A 15,013-nucleotide genomic window follows, 5' to 3' on the forward strand; every position below is an offset into this window, starting at 1 on the left:
TTCCTCTCCCTCCATCCCTGACTGTCATAAACACATCAAATAAATGGCTCACAAATGCCTGTTGCTTCTGGAGCACCAATCTCCCTCCTCCACACCTCTTACCCCTCTTTTATTTTCTTTCCAAGTGCTTATCACACCTGTCAACTTATATACTTAGTAATTTATCTCTATTGTCTAGCTGTCTCCTGCTAGAATACAGGCTTCATCCAGGACTTTTTCCGTGATTGTATCTCCAGCCCCTGGCACAGTGCTTGCCATTTAGTACACTTGCATATTTGTTGGAGGAGTGAATGTATCAATAAGTAAGTGAATGAAACGCTAGAGTAGAGACAGCAATGAGAGGACCAAGACATCTGGGGCCCCTCCCTGGGTGGTTAGGCCACAGGCAGCCACCTCCCAGGGGACTCCTCCCAGGGGTCTCCCAGAGGCAGAGGGCAGCTCTCTCGCATGCCATCACCTCACCTCGATGTATTGGAGCTCCTGGCGAAAGGTTTTCATCACATTTTTCACCTGTTCTTCCATCCTCTCCAGGAGCAGGCAGATGTCACCCGACTGTTTCTTCAAATCCTTCACGTACTGATCATGCTTTGTTTCTAACTCCTAGAGAAGAGCACGTCAAAGGTTGGTCATCAACTGAGACAGAAGCCAGAAGTTGCCAGCCACGCCTCACCCCCGGGGCGGTGGCGGGGGGCGGGGGGGGGGGGGGACTTCTCCCATCAGCATCACGCACTAGGAATTATAACTGCACAACGGGAAGGTGCTCGGGAGAGGCTGGGGTGTCTGGAGGCCATGGGCTCAGCTCGGGGCAAAGTCTCAACGAGCAGCACAGGATCAGACCCCTCAATGCCTACTTGCTGCAAATCTCCCTGCAGCCTCCCAGAAAGCCCAGGGTGCTCCAGCTAAGCAATGAATAATATCCTGTGACAAGCCATGATGGAAAAGAACATGAAAGAGAATGTATATATATGTATAAGTGAGTCACTTTGCTGTACAGCAGTAATTAACACAACATTGTAATTCAACCATACTTCAATAAAAAATAAATTTAAAAAAGTGTATTGCCTGAGCTATATCGCATTCTGGGTAACGAAGTAAAGCCTCGGCCTTTCTCATTTCAGGAGAAGCTAACATCCCCCAGCTCCATCCCCGGCAGCCAGGACGGAGGGCCAGGCTCTTGCCTGCTGTAACTCGCTGATCAGCTTGTTCTTATCTTCTACCAGCCCAGCGCAGTGCACCTGCTGGGCGTTGAGCATTTCCCACAGCTCCTGGGGGATCCTCTTCTGTTTGCCCTCCTCCCACTTCATGGCGATCTCATCAAATTTGTCCTGACTGGTCTTGACCTCATTCTCCAGCTTTTCAAGTCTGCAAATACAAACAGCCCAGCTCCTGAGGCTGCCTTCCAAGAAAGCAGTCTGGTTCTCTAGGGTCTGTAAAACAGGCCCAGGTACCCAGCTCTGCCTGAAAACCAAACCGGGCTCTGAGAAATCTTCTTTTAGTTTAATGCTTGACTCCAAGTAACTGAGACCAAATAAACAAAGTGACACATAACAAAAACGGATCAACATTAAGGCTGTACACACACACACACACACAGATCAAGAGTCAATTTGTCACATACTTCTAAGATGGTGACACACAGCAGTTAACCACTTGGTCACAAGTCCCATAGCTTGTGTTCAAATACTGATTTTGCCACTTGGCTCTCAACTTTAGAGAAATTGCTTAACTTCTGCAGGCCCCATTTTTCTCATCTGTAGAATAGAGAGGATGAAAGGATCAACTGTTGACAAAAAATGCACAACGTGAGAGTTGCGAGTTAAGTTTTATTGGGGGCAAAATGAGGACCGCAGCCCGGAAGACAGAGTTTCAGATAACTCTGAGAAATTGCTCCTGGGAGGCGCTGGGAGGAGCCTGGATAAATAGGAGTTTTGCAGGCAGTTGGGAACGTCAAAAGATTACTGTTAAAGGAAACCAGATATCTCAAGTTAAGGAATTTAGCGCTTTTCTATGTATGGGAAGATGCAAGAGCCTGGGCTCACTCAAATCATTCCTTTGATACGCATCTCAGCTATCTGGGGCCAGCATCGTGACACATCCTGAGTTTCCTCAGGGCTCACTGCAGGGAGTGGCTGCAGTCTGATGGCTGCTAGATGACAGGTATTCTTTTCAACCCTGAGTCTCCTCAGGGCTCACTGGCTCACGCTGGAGGGCTGCAATCGTTGATGACTGTGACATCCTTTGTTTATTAATATGGCAGGAAATATTCCATTTATAAATATTCCATTCCATTTATAAATACTCCACTTATCACTACCTTCCTATGGCTGTTGTCAGGATTAAATAAAATTATTCCCAGCACAGTAGTCACTTAACAAATGGCACTCATTATTTTTTACTATTGACATGACCTCAACTGTCTGGCCATTCCTCTCCCAAATTACCAATAAATGACCAGTGGAACATACAAAAAGGAAAACTCCACCATTAGTAATGGAAAATAGAGATGATCTCCCAGAATTCCAGAAATTCCAAAGAAACCATGTGATGGAGAACACTGAGGACGGGGCTGGATAGAAAGAGGTATTAGGGCTGAGATGTGAGGCCCCTTCTGAGAACAGGGGCCAGGACATATGCCTGTGACCCTGTCCCAAATTTAACAGACTGTCCTTCTATGAGACTGTCTCCAAACGAGGGTTCAAACTCCCTTAAGGACAAGAATCACAACATAATTATCTTATGATCCCCTTCTCCTTCCCACCTTCCAAGCTAGGGTACATAGTACATCTTATAATTCAATTAACTTTTTTTTTCTAAAAAATGAGAAACAGCTGTCAGATTACCTTTCCAGAACCCACATTTATCTTGTAACTCTGTCACTAGTGACCATCCTTTTTCCTCAGAGGACCTTCCATTTTTCCTCAGGAGAAGCCTAACTCCTCAACGGGACCCTCAGGGACTTTCTGCAGCTGTCCCCGCCAATTCAGTCCCTGGTACAAGCCATGACAGGCAGTGGGAAGTTTCAAGAATAAATTATGTCTTGGTGACACTGGCAAAGTTGCTGGTGGGGAGAACGACTTATGTTAAACAACTGAAAATATTGTTGTTAAAATTGTACTGTGTTAAAATTGTATTGTGGGGACTTCTCTGATGGTGCAGTGGTTAAGAATCCACCTGCCAATGCAGGGGACACGGGTTCGAGCCCTGGTCCGGGAAGAGCCCACATGCTGTGGAGCAACTAAGCCCATGCACCACAACTACTGAGCCCTCATGCCACAACTACTGAAGCCCATGCGCCTAGAGCCCGCGCTTCACGACAAGAGAAGCCACCTCAGTGAGAAGCCTGTGCACGGCAACAAAGACCCAAGGCAGCCAAAAATACATAAATAAAAATCAATCAATCAAAAAAAAATTGTACTGTGTATGTACCTACTGAGATGAGCAAAATGGCCCCGTGGGCTGTTCTTGTAATTGGACTATAGGTAGGAAATTAATTAAAGAACAAGCCAAAGGAAGAGATTACATGAGAACCTCTGTTCCTGCTGCTATCGGTCTTCTGTGGGCAAACAAAACGTAGAAGCTGACTCCTAAGCAGCTTACGCCTGCCTCCATCGGGCAAGCTGACCGCCCACAGCCTGCCTGCCAAGGCCTGGAGCTGAGGGTCGGCCGCGGGACCCCATCGTCCCTCTGACCCTCTGTCCTTCCAGGCATGGAGTCTACAAGCTGTTATATTTGTACGTAGTGCTTATGGATCTGGTTGTTATGATTAATTTAAACCCAGAACAGCCTAATGTACCTGCTCAGCCTCGTCTCTTTTCTTCCACCACCCGCCGTACATCCCTCACTCTCATGCCATTCCCAAACATCATGCAATCTCACGCCTCTGCCCAAGTTGCTCCTAAAATGCCCATTCCTTGACTCCAACTCCTCTTCATCCCTTATCGCCCAACTCAAATATCACTTTGCCTGGAAAGTTTTCTCTAATCGCTACAGAGAGAATTAAAGGCCTCCTCATATGTGTTTCCAGGACTCTTATACATGCCTTTAACACAAATCATGGTTGGGCGTTTGCACATCTGGCTCTACTAGACTGTGTACGTCAAGAGCAGAGGCCATGTCCACTCCTCTTTGTAGCCAAAGGGCTTGTACACATTAAGAAGGTAATACTTAGGAGGAGGGAAGCAACGAGGGAGGGAGGGAGGGAAGGGAAGAAAGGAGGAGGGAGGATTCGTAAGGGGCAAGAAGTGGATTCTACTAGATAGGTTTGACAAAGACAGGGAGAATTTGAGGACCCAGAGAGGAGATACTTCACTGCAGAGCCGGGGCGGGGGGCGGTCCTCACCCTCACCTCTGACGCTTTATCTCCTCTTCCTCGACTCTCCTGTGGACCTCCCTGATATCTGCAGCTACCTGGATATTTGTCACCAACTCAGTGCCACAGAGCAGCAGCTTAGCCAACTTCTGAAAACCAATAAGAATGTATAAAGTTAGAAACATTTGCACAACTGTCTGTAGGTGTTCAATCCAACCAAACAGGAATTAAAAGCTACCTTAAGGGACTTCCCTGGTGGTCCAGTGGTAAAGAATCTGCCTTCCAATGCTGGGGACGCGGGTTCGATCCCTGATCGGGGAAATGAGATCCCACGTGCGGCGGAGAAACTAAGCCCGTGTGCCTCAACTAGAGAGCCCGTGTGCTGCAAACTACAGAGCCCATGCGCTCTGGAGCCCGCGCCACAGCTAGAGAGAGAAAACCCACACGCCACAACTAGAGAGAAGCCCACATGCCGCAACTAAGACCCGACACAGGCAAAAATAAATAAATTAAAAAATAAATATTAAAAAAAAATCTACCTTAAGACTTTAAAGCGTAGCATCTACTTAGCAACCTGTTTCCACCAGGACACTTGTGATGTGATGTTACAGCTTACAATTTAATAGCACTCTGCAATTCTGGAGGTACTTTAGTTTATTCTCGTTAAAGGAGGGACCAGCCTATCAGTACGCGGGCATCCGCTCTGGGTACATCTCAGCACTTTCCCCAGCAGACTTCCAAGTGACTGACACTGCCAGGGTCCTTTCTAAGAAGCTCAGCTGGGGATGTGAGACACATAATAATAATTGTCCTCCAATGTCCATTTCCCCCTCTTCTTTTAATAACAGAACACCCAAATTTTAGCTAGGCATTTGATCTCCCAAAATAGATACATCTCCCAACCTCCCTTGCAGCTAGATTGCAATCTGACCAATAACACATGAGCAGAAGTGTATGTGCCACTTCTGAATTGTGCCTTGAAGGGGAAAGGTGTGCCCTCTGCTGCCCCCTTTTTCTCTGTCTCCCAGGCTGGCATGTGATGCTAAAGTATGACGTGGTGAAGCAGACGAAGGCAACCTAAGCAAGGGTGGAAGAAGGTGAGGTTCCCAGCCTCAAAGAAACCCCCATATCAGCCCTGGACTATTTCTGCTCTGAACTGTTTATTACGTGAACCAGAGAAATAAGCTTCTACCTTGTTTAAGCTAATGTTACGTGGAACCTCTTGCTATAGGTGTTCTAATACAGGAGAGAATTGTAGCCGACTGCACTGACCCCTCCCTCAAAGGCCCAGGAATTTTGCTACTGGTACCCCCCTTCTAAATTCCTCTTGGTAAATTTCACATGCAGTACCTTCCCTCCTGAACTTTTGGTGATGTCATGATTTCAAGATGATAAATCCTCTCAAAAAAAGTTCAAGTATCCTTAGGTTATGCCTGAGTTTTTCCAAGTCTGTTTTGGAATTTACAAATTTTTCAACTCTCGAATCATTTCTGAACTAGGAACTTATAAATATCTCTGCTCCAGGGATTCACTGAAATGATCAGAGACTCTATTTCACCTCATTCTTCTAAGCAAATTTTGAAATACAGTTTTAATGAATACAGAACTGAACCTCCACCCAGCTATCCAGGGTACTCCAGGCCTTTTTTAAACAGCTGCAGCCTTATCACTTGTGCCAAACGGTCTTACATGCATAAGGAAGCAATGGCTTTCCTGTAGTTTTGAGCAATTTTCTATTTTCTACTCAGACAATGCGAACATCAGAAATTTCTGAATCAAGTATTTAAGTCTCAAAGTAAAACAGAAAATGTTACCATCAGATTAACAGACACACCCCTAACATTTTTGAGACCCAGGATGAGAGTTTAAGTGAAGGTCCACATACCATATATCTAAATATTTAAAAATATAATTCAGTGTAATAAACCACTAAATATGTTCTATCCACCTACCTTGGCACCTTCATAACAATTTATAAGTCCTAGTTTGAATTCAGACTACATATCAGAGTTCCTTTCAGAACTTGGTGGCTAGGGGAGAGCCAGTCTCTGGCCACCAGCCTGCAGCCCACCCCATGCTCTTCACACTCCTAGTCCTTCAGATGCAGGCATGTGAATTTCCCAGACCACACGTGCGAGCTCCATCTAAACCCCTGGTCATCCCTGAGGCCTTGTCTGCCCTGAGCAGGACAGACCCTGGGAAGAGGCCCATGCAGGCCTTGAAAGTGGGTTCAGAACCATTTGGGCAGGGAATCTGGAGTTCTGTGACACTCAGAGAGTGATCTAATGGGGGCACTTGGGCTCTGAGTAGACTTGAGGCAAGTCCACTTGAGGCGGTCCATCCAGAGGAGGGCCAGAACAAGACACAGGACCCTCCTCATTACCACTTTTATTCAATGGGCTAGAGGGCCTATCTAGAGCAATAAGGCAAGAAAAAAATTTTTAAGGTATCAAAATTGAATGGAAAAAGATAAAACTGTCATTTTCAGATGATTATATATGTAAAAAAAAACAAAAACAAAAAGAACCTACAGGTAAACTATTAGAATTAATAAATGAATTTGACCAGGTTGCTGGATATCAGATCAATATATAAAACCCAATTGTGGAAAAAAAAAAAAAGAAAAAACAATTGTGGGCTTCCCTGGTGGCGCAGTGGTTGAGAGTCCGCCTGCCAATGAAGGGGACACGGGTTCGTGCCCCGGTCCGGGAAGATCCCACATGCCGCGGAGCGGCTGGGCCCGTGAGCCGTGGCCGCTGAGCCTGCGCGTCCAGAGCCTGTGCTCCGCAAGGGGAGAGGCCACAACAGTGAGAGGCCCATGCACCACAAAAGAAAAAAACCCCAAAAAAACCAATTGTACTTTTACATAATCAACAATGAACAATTATAACTTCAAGAAGAAGTATAGGGACTTCCCTGGTGGTGCAGTGGTTAAGAATCTGCCTGCCAACACAGGGACACGGGTTCAATCCCTGGTCCGGGAAGCAACTAAGCCATGGAGCAACTAAGCCCATGCGCTACAACTACTGAGCCCTCGTGCCACAATTACTGAAGCCTGCACTCCCTAGGGCCTGTACTCCACAACAAGAGAAGCCACCGCAATGAGAAGCCCAGGCACCGCAACGAAGAGTAGCCCCCGCTCGCTGCAACTAGAGAAAGCCCGCACGCATCCGTGAAGACCTAGTGCAGCCAAAAATAAATAATAATTAAAAAAAGAAAATGTATAAAGCATTGCTGAGTGAAATTAAAGAATACTTAAATAAAAGGAGGGATAATTTATCCTCACAGATTATAAATCTCTATATTGGTAAGATATTAATTTTTTCCCAAATTGATCTATAGATTCAATCCGATCTCAATTAAAACCCCAGCTGCTTTTTTTTGGTGGAAATTGAGAAGCTAATTCTAAAATTTATATGGAAATGCAAAGGGTCAAGAACAGCCAAGACCATCTTGAAGAACCACAAAGTTGGAGGACTTACCCTACCAGATATCAAGGCCTGTCGTGCAGCTACAGTAATTAAAATAGTGTGGAATTGGCATAAAGACCTTTGACCAACGGAACAGAATAGAGAATCTAGAAACAAACAAGTAGGCTCACCTGATTTGCAACAAGGGTGCATTGCAATGCAGAGGGGAGAGGATGATCTTCTCTCTAAATGGTGCTGGGTTAATTAAAGGTCCATTTAGAAAACAATGAACCTTGAGCCCCACTTTGACACCACACACAAAAATGGATTCCAGATCCGTTTTGGTCTAAGATTATAGACCCAAATGTAAACAGTAAAACGATGAGGCTTCTAGAAGAAAACTTTAAAAAGTTGGAGTAGACCAAGATTAAACAGGAAACAAGAAGAACTATCATTTAAAAAAACGATTGATAAGGTGCAGGACAGGGGCCCCTCCTGCCCAGGTCTTAGGACAGACCTGGTTGTTAATACCTTGATATTGAGAAAGGTAGCATTTTCTTTATACATTTCTCTTCAATGGCAACACTCTTCGTGATTTAAGTCCTAAGCGAAAGGAACCTGGGAAAGCTACTGATGAAAACAACGTTATCTCTCTGGTTTCACACTCAATTTTATACTCTAAAATTGAAAATATACTGAACAGTATATCAGTATTTTCAGGATGATAGCAGTATCTACTACAACAGTATTTTCAAGATTATATATAATACCCTTTTTATTCTACACAGAAACACTCAGAGATCACCAACCTTTAGATGAAGTACCCTAAGTATAAAGGGGTGATCTGGATCAAGAACCCATAATAGTTCAAAGTTCTTTCCACTACAATAAAATATTTTATCCTTGATCCAGTACAGCACAGGTTGTCAATTATTGCTAGATACCTCTATGCTCTATAATAATATTTCAGTAATTTGAATATTTTTTTCTCCCAGTAAATACACTTCAATTTCTGCTAGCAGTGATCTCTCTTCTCCACTTTTATAAATCCCATTTAACTTTTCTAAGACCCAGCTCAAACCCCACTTTCTCCGTGGAACCTTCCCTGACCAGGCCGTCTGGATGAGCTCTTTCCCATATCTCAACGCCCACGGTGTCACTGTGCATGCAATTAATTAAGTAAACGCGGCAGTGTGCCAGTTCCGGCGCGCTGCTTTGAACTACTGTTTATCGCTCCTGCGCCTCTAGCTCCAAGTCCTTTATTCATGTCTCAGGAGCCCTTGTCATCGCCACGGGAGAGCGATCAAAGACTTCCTTTTAGAGTTTATTGGGCACAAGCTCTGCCCTACTCCACAGCTACACCAAGAGGCCCTCTCTCTCCTAGAACTTACAGTTCCACTGGGGACACCGCACGCATACACATCTTCGAAAAGTCATACAAGGCAGAAAAGTATCTAAAATGAAACGAATGGTACAGACGGGAAGTCAAAGGGTTCAACCTGCGCCGCGGAGGAATTAGTGGAAGAGTTGGGAAGTGAGATGGTCTTGAAGTCTGCGAGGAGAGGGGAAAGGGGGAGGGGAGAGGACAGGAGGGAAAAAGAAGGGAGGAGCGGGGCTTGGCACTGTAGCCCACCAAAGGCACAGCACAGGAAGAGCAAAGCCCCAGTCCTACAGGACAGTCGCGACCCAGTAACTCCCCAGTTCTTACCAGTCTGCTTTCTTCTTTCTGTTTGTAGCTCTTGCTTTGATCTTCTTCCCTCTCCTTCCCGTCTAAATGTTCTCCAAGAGCTTCCCTGTGATGGAAAAAAGTAGAGAAACTGAAGTTACTTTTAGTACTTAGAGTCTATATTTTAAAATTTCATAGTACATCACAGTATATACAAAAATATATTCTATATGGATAAAAATTTGAATACTAAAAAAACACAATCGTAAAAACACTAGAATTAAATACAGGAGAGAACCTCTATTAGAGTAAGATCAAAGTTAGAAAAACAAAAAAGAGTGAAAGGTTTTACTTCCTAAAATTTAAACATTTTAGGAGTTCCCTGGTGGTCCAATGGTTAGGGCTCAGCCCTTTCACTGCCTTGGGCTGGGGTTCAATCCCTGGTGGGGGAACTAAGATCCCACAAGCCACGTGTCATGGCCAAAAAAAATTAACATTTTATCCTTGAAAGTCAAGGGATAAACTGGTAAAAGATATTTGACAAACTTCTGCTCTAAAATAGAATGGGATCCTTCAAATCCATACAGAAAAGACAAAATACCATTAACACAACATTGTAAATCAGCTATACTTAAATTTTTAAAAGTTAAATTAATTTTTTTAAAAGACAAAATACCAAATAGGAAAATTGGCAAAGGATGTGAACAAGCAGTTTACAGAAGAAATACAAATGGCAAATAGACATTTGAAGATATGTTCAACTTCACATATAACCAGAAAAATGAAATTGAAAACCCTGTGAGGTATCCTCATTCTCCTTTCAAGAGAAAAGATTTAAAAGTTGATAGTATCTGGTGGGGCAGAGGGTGTGAGTGACCATTGATTCATACTCCATGGGTGGGAATGTGAAGGGTCACAACCCATCCAAAAGGCAATTTGGCAAGACTTTTCCAAATCTTACACGGGCCTCCCGTCTGACTGAACCTTTACGAACTTTCCACAGAAAGCTTTCACAAGTTCAAAAAGAAATACGCACAAGAATGATTACTGCAGCACTCTCTCTACTAGCAGGCATGTGGAAACATTCTACATACATGTTAATAGTTGCCTGTTTAAATAACTTGTGAGGCAACAATACAAGAAAATATATTGTAGCCTATTAAAAAAAAATGATGTGCTATCTAGCAGCACAGAAAGATGCCCACAATATGTAAGTAAAAAGAGCCAGCTGTGGAACAATATGTAAAGTATAATATAGATTTTCTTAAAATAGGCTTATACACATATGCACAGGAAAAATCTTGGAAGGATTTATGACCAACAGATGACAGGAATTATTTAAGGAAAGAGAACTTTACTGAGGACTTATAGTTTCTACATTTTTCTATTGCATGAATTTTATAAATAGCACATATGTGTGTATGTGTTAATCAGAAAATAAGACCAAAGATGACGGGGGAAAGATAAGGTTCCAGATTCTGGGCTTCTTTGGGGGAGGTATGGGGGAATGACCCCACCAGTACCCACCCCACTTACATGGTGGAGGTCCACTGTCTCCTCTGGCGCACAGAGGCCATGAGGATTCCCAGTTCTGCCTTAAGAAAAATGAAACCATCATCTTATGACTTCAACCATGGTGAAAGAAGCAGATGCCTTTCTTGACTCTTCATTCTTTCTTGACTTTTTCTCTCCCTGACTTCCACCTCCCTTCCCTTTGTTCAAAGGTCAGCACAGCCCTACATCGTGCTACACCATTTCTGAGAGCTGGAATTGAGTTAGCACCCCTCACCCCACTCCCAATCCAGCTGAAACTCTTTTTCCTCGTCATTTCATTCACTTCCATACCCTTATTGAACCTACTCATTGCCCTTACCAGGAAAACGATTTGTTTCATTCTACTCAGGGCTTCAGATATTGCCAGGCTCATGGTGTTCTCTTTACCATCCAAAACACACTCACTCACCTGACTTTCTACTTTGACCACCAATTAATTACCACCTCTGTCTAAATAATCCTTCCAACTACTTCCTGGAGCAAAGACCTGTGCTTCAGAAAGAAAAATAACTATGCTACACATTCTTATCATCTAGTTTCAGCCTTAATCCCATTGCTGCCTTGTACTTATCATTTCTGACTGCCTAGCGCCACACTGTCCAGTATGATAGCCACTAACCACATGTGGCTGTTGAGCGCTTGAAATGATCTAAACTGAAATGTGCTATGAGTGTAAAATATGGACTAGATGGATTCTGAAGACTTTCGATAAAAAAAATGCAAAATATCTCAATATGATTTATACTGATTACATGTTAAAATAATATTTTTATATAGTGAGTTCAACAAGATAAATTACAAAAGTTAATTTCACCTGTTCTATTTTTTTAATGTGGATGCTAATTTACGTATTGTGTTTCTCTTGGTCGGTGCTGACCTATCGTATTCCCTAACGTTGCCATCCCAGGCTTCTCTCTCCTCAGGTTTGAGCTGGATCCCTCTTTTGGGAAACTGCATCCCCACCACTGCCACCCATATGGGCTCAGTGGGAGCTGCCATCTTGAATAACCATACCTCCAGGCAAGTCATAGTCCTTTCTCAGGACTTAAAAAATTGAAACGTAATTGATTGTTCGGCTGGGTTTAGAGCTCCAGGTTGAAAACCGTTTTCTTTAGAACTTTGAGGGCATTGCTCATGGTCTTCTGGTGTCCACTGTTGCTACTTACGAAACCAGACGTCACCCTGTTTCGTAATCCTTTCTTTGTATGTGAGAGTCGTCATTACTATTGTCATCGCTGTTCACTCTGGAAGCTTGCAGGACCCTTCTTTCGGGTCTTGGTGTTCTGAACATGCTCAGTGGTGTGCCTGGGGTGGGTCTACTTTCATTCATTCTGCTGTCAGGTGGCCCCTTTCAACCAGGGAACTCAGGATCTTCAGTTCTGAGAAATGTTCTTGAATTCTTTCAGTGATCATTTCCACCCTTCTGTTTACTCTCTCTTTCTGGATCTAGAAAGCAGATACTAGATCTCCTGGACTAGTCCTCTAATTTTTTTTTTTTTTTTTTTTTTTGCAGTACGCAGGCCTCTCACTGTTGTGGCCTCTCCCGTTGCGGAGCACAGGCTCCGGACGTGCAGGCTCAGCGGCCGTGGCTCACGGGCCCAGCCGCTCCGCGGCATGTGGGATCTTCCCGGACTGGGGCACGAACCCGTGTCCCCTTCATCGGCAGGCGGACTCTCAACCATTGCGCCACCAGGGAAGCCCTAGTCCTCTAATTTTTAAAAAATCTTTTTCTCTACTAGTTTCTATCTTTTTTCCTTTTCGTTCTATCTCCCAGGCAATTCCATTACCTTTACTTCCCAACCCTTCTACTGTTTCCCATTTCGACCTTATTTTTAATTTCCAAGAGCTCTGTTTTGATCTCTAGATTATTTTAGTAGCATCCTATTCTTGTTTCATGTTTGCAATTATCTTTTCTTTTTTCTCTGAGGATCCTTTTTTTAAAAACTTTTATTTTTGGCTGCGTTGGGTCTTCATTGTGGTGTGTGGGCTTCTCATTGCGGTGGCTTCTCTTGTTGCGGAGCACAGGCTCTAGGTGCGCGGGCTTCAGTAGTCGTGGTGCATGGGCTCTAGAGCACAGGCTCAGTAGTTGTGGCGCACAGGCTTAGTTGCTCCACGGCATGTGGGATCTTCCTGGACCAGGGATCGAACCCGTGTCTACTGCATTAACAGGAAGATTCTTTTTTTATTTTTAACATCTTTATTGGAGTATAATTGCTTTACATTGTTGTGTTAGTTTCTGCTGTATAACAAAGTGAATCAGCTATACATATACATATATCTCCATATCCCCTTCCTCTTGCGTCTCCCTCCCACCCTCCCTGTCCCACCCCTCTAAGTGGTCACAAAGCACCAAGCTGATCTCCCTGTGCTATGCAGCTGCTTCCCACTAGCTATCTATTTTACATTTGGTAGTGTATATATGTCCATGCCACTCTCTCACTTTGTCCCAGCTTACCCTTCCCCCTCCCCATATCCTCAAGTCCATTATCTACACCAGCGTCTTTATTCCTGTCCTGCCTCTAGGTTCTTCAGAACCATTTTTTTTTTTTTTTAGATTCCATATATATGTGTTAGCATACAGTACTTGTTTTTCTCTTTCTGACTTACTTCACTCTGTATGAAAGACTCTAGGTCCATCTACCTCACTACAAATAACTCAATTTCATTTCTTTTTATAACTCAATATGCCATTGTATATATGAGCCACATCTTCTTTATCCATTCATCTGTCGATGGACACTTAGGTTGCTTCCATGTCCTGGCTATTGTAAATTGAGCTGCAGTGAACACTGTGGTACATGACTCTTTTTGAATTATGGTTTTCTCAGGGTGTATGCCCAGTAGTGGGATTGCTGGGTCGTATGGTAGTTCTGTTTGTAGTTTTTTAAGGAACCTCCATACTGTTCTCCATAGTGGTTGTATCAATTCACATTCCCACCAACGGTGCAAGAAGGTTCCCCGTTCTCCACACCATTTATTTCTCCAGCATTTATTGTTTGTAGACTTTTTGATGACGGCCATTCTGACTGGTGTGAGGTGATACCTCATTGTAGTTGTGATTTGCATTTCTCTAATGATTAGCGATGTTGAGCATTCTTTCATGTGTTTGTTGGCGATCTGTATATCTTCTTCTGAGGATTAATGACAGTCATTTTTTCCTTTTTTCTCTCTTTTCTTTTTTATTTTTTGGCCGTGCTGCACAGCATGCGAGATCTTAGTTCCCCAACCAGGGATCGAACCCTGCATTGGAAGCATGGAGTCTTAACCACTGGACTGCCACAGAAGTCCCTGTCTTTCTTTTTTAATTGAAGTAAAATTGGTATATAACATTATCTAAGTTTCAAGTGTACTTAAAGACAGTGTTTTCATTGTGTTTTGTTGTTTTCTTCCTACATGGTCTCAATTTCCTCTAAGTTGCTTTTTTCTGTTTATTCATTTTGGTGTCTACCTTTCACGTTAAACACTTTCTTCAGACGTCTCAAAATCCTTGGCTACCTTTCCATGCTAAGGCGAAAAAGCTTATGAAAGTGCTGAGTGCAAGTGTGTGGTATAACAGTTGTGAACTTCAGCGCAGGACAATCTACCTGAACCATTTCCCCGGGCAAACCTGATTTCAGTGTCTTCAAGTCCCTCCTTCTGGGCTGGTCAGATTCTGCAGAGGGATTTCTCCAGTCTCCTGCCTGCAAGGGGCAGGTCCTGCCAGCATTCCAGGAACGGGGAGGGGGAGGCGCTCAGCTCCAGTGTGCATGTGTCCGTGGAATCCCTTTGCTTTTAGTACCATGTCCTTGCCTCCTCTCTGCCCAGCATCCCCCAAACCATGCATCCTCCATTTTACTTTCTCCAAACCTCCGGTTAACTGTGCAAAGTGGGAGAAAGGTTCTTGACATCTATTAATTTTCCAATCAATTCTCCTTAGTTTAGTTCCTTCTTCACCCCTATCCGGGTAAACCTGATGCTGCCTTTTGGAGGTTTATTGCAGAGGAAATGAAGGGGGCTCTCAGCTTTCCTCACTCCTAGTTTATATTTCCATACTCTTCAATCTGCTAAGCCATTTACCATCTGTCTATATACGTC

The 15,013-nt window shown here is 43.8% G+C and overlaps 1 protein-coding gene across 1 annotated transcript in view; it reads right to left on the reverse strand.

Annotated features, from left to right (window-relative positions):
- The window catches only part of DRC1 (dynein regulatory complex subunit 1), a 45,339-nt gene that overhangs the window by 25,937 nt on the left and 4,389 nt on the right, over positions 1-15,013 (reverse strand). The window contains exons 2-5 of the mRNA XM_030858192.2: positions 9,428-9,512; positions 4,346-4,458; positions 1,179-1,362; positions 463-600 (exon numbers count right to left, since the gene is read on the reverse strand). Coding sequence (XP_030714052.2) covers positions 463-600; positions 1,179-1,362; positions 4,346-4,458; positions 9,428-9,512 — 520 coding nt within the window. The remainder of the gene's footprint in view (positions 1-462; positions 601-1,178; positions 1,363-4,345; positions 4,459-9,427; positions 9,513-15,013) is intronic.

The sequence above is a fragment of the Globicephala melas genome, chromosome 12 (assembly GCF_963455315.2).
Source record: "Globicephala melas chromosome 12, mGloMel1.2, whole genome shotgun sequence".
In the NCBI taxonomy this organism is placed as follows: Eukaryota; Metazoa; Chordata; class Mammalia; order Artiodactyla; family Delphinidae; genus Globicephala; species Globicephala melas.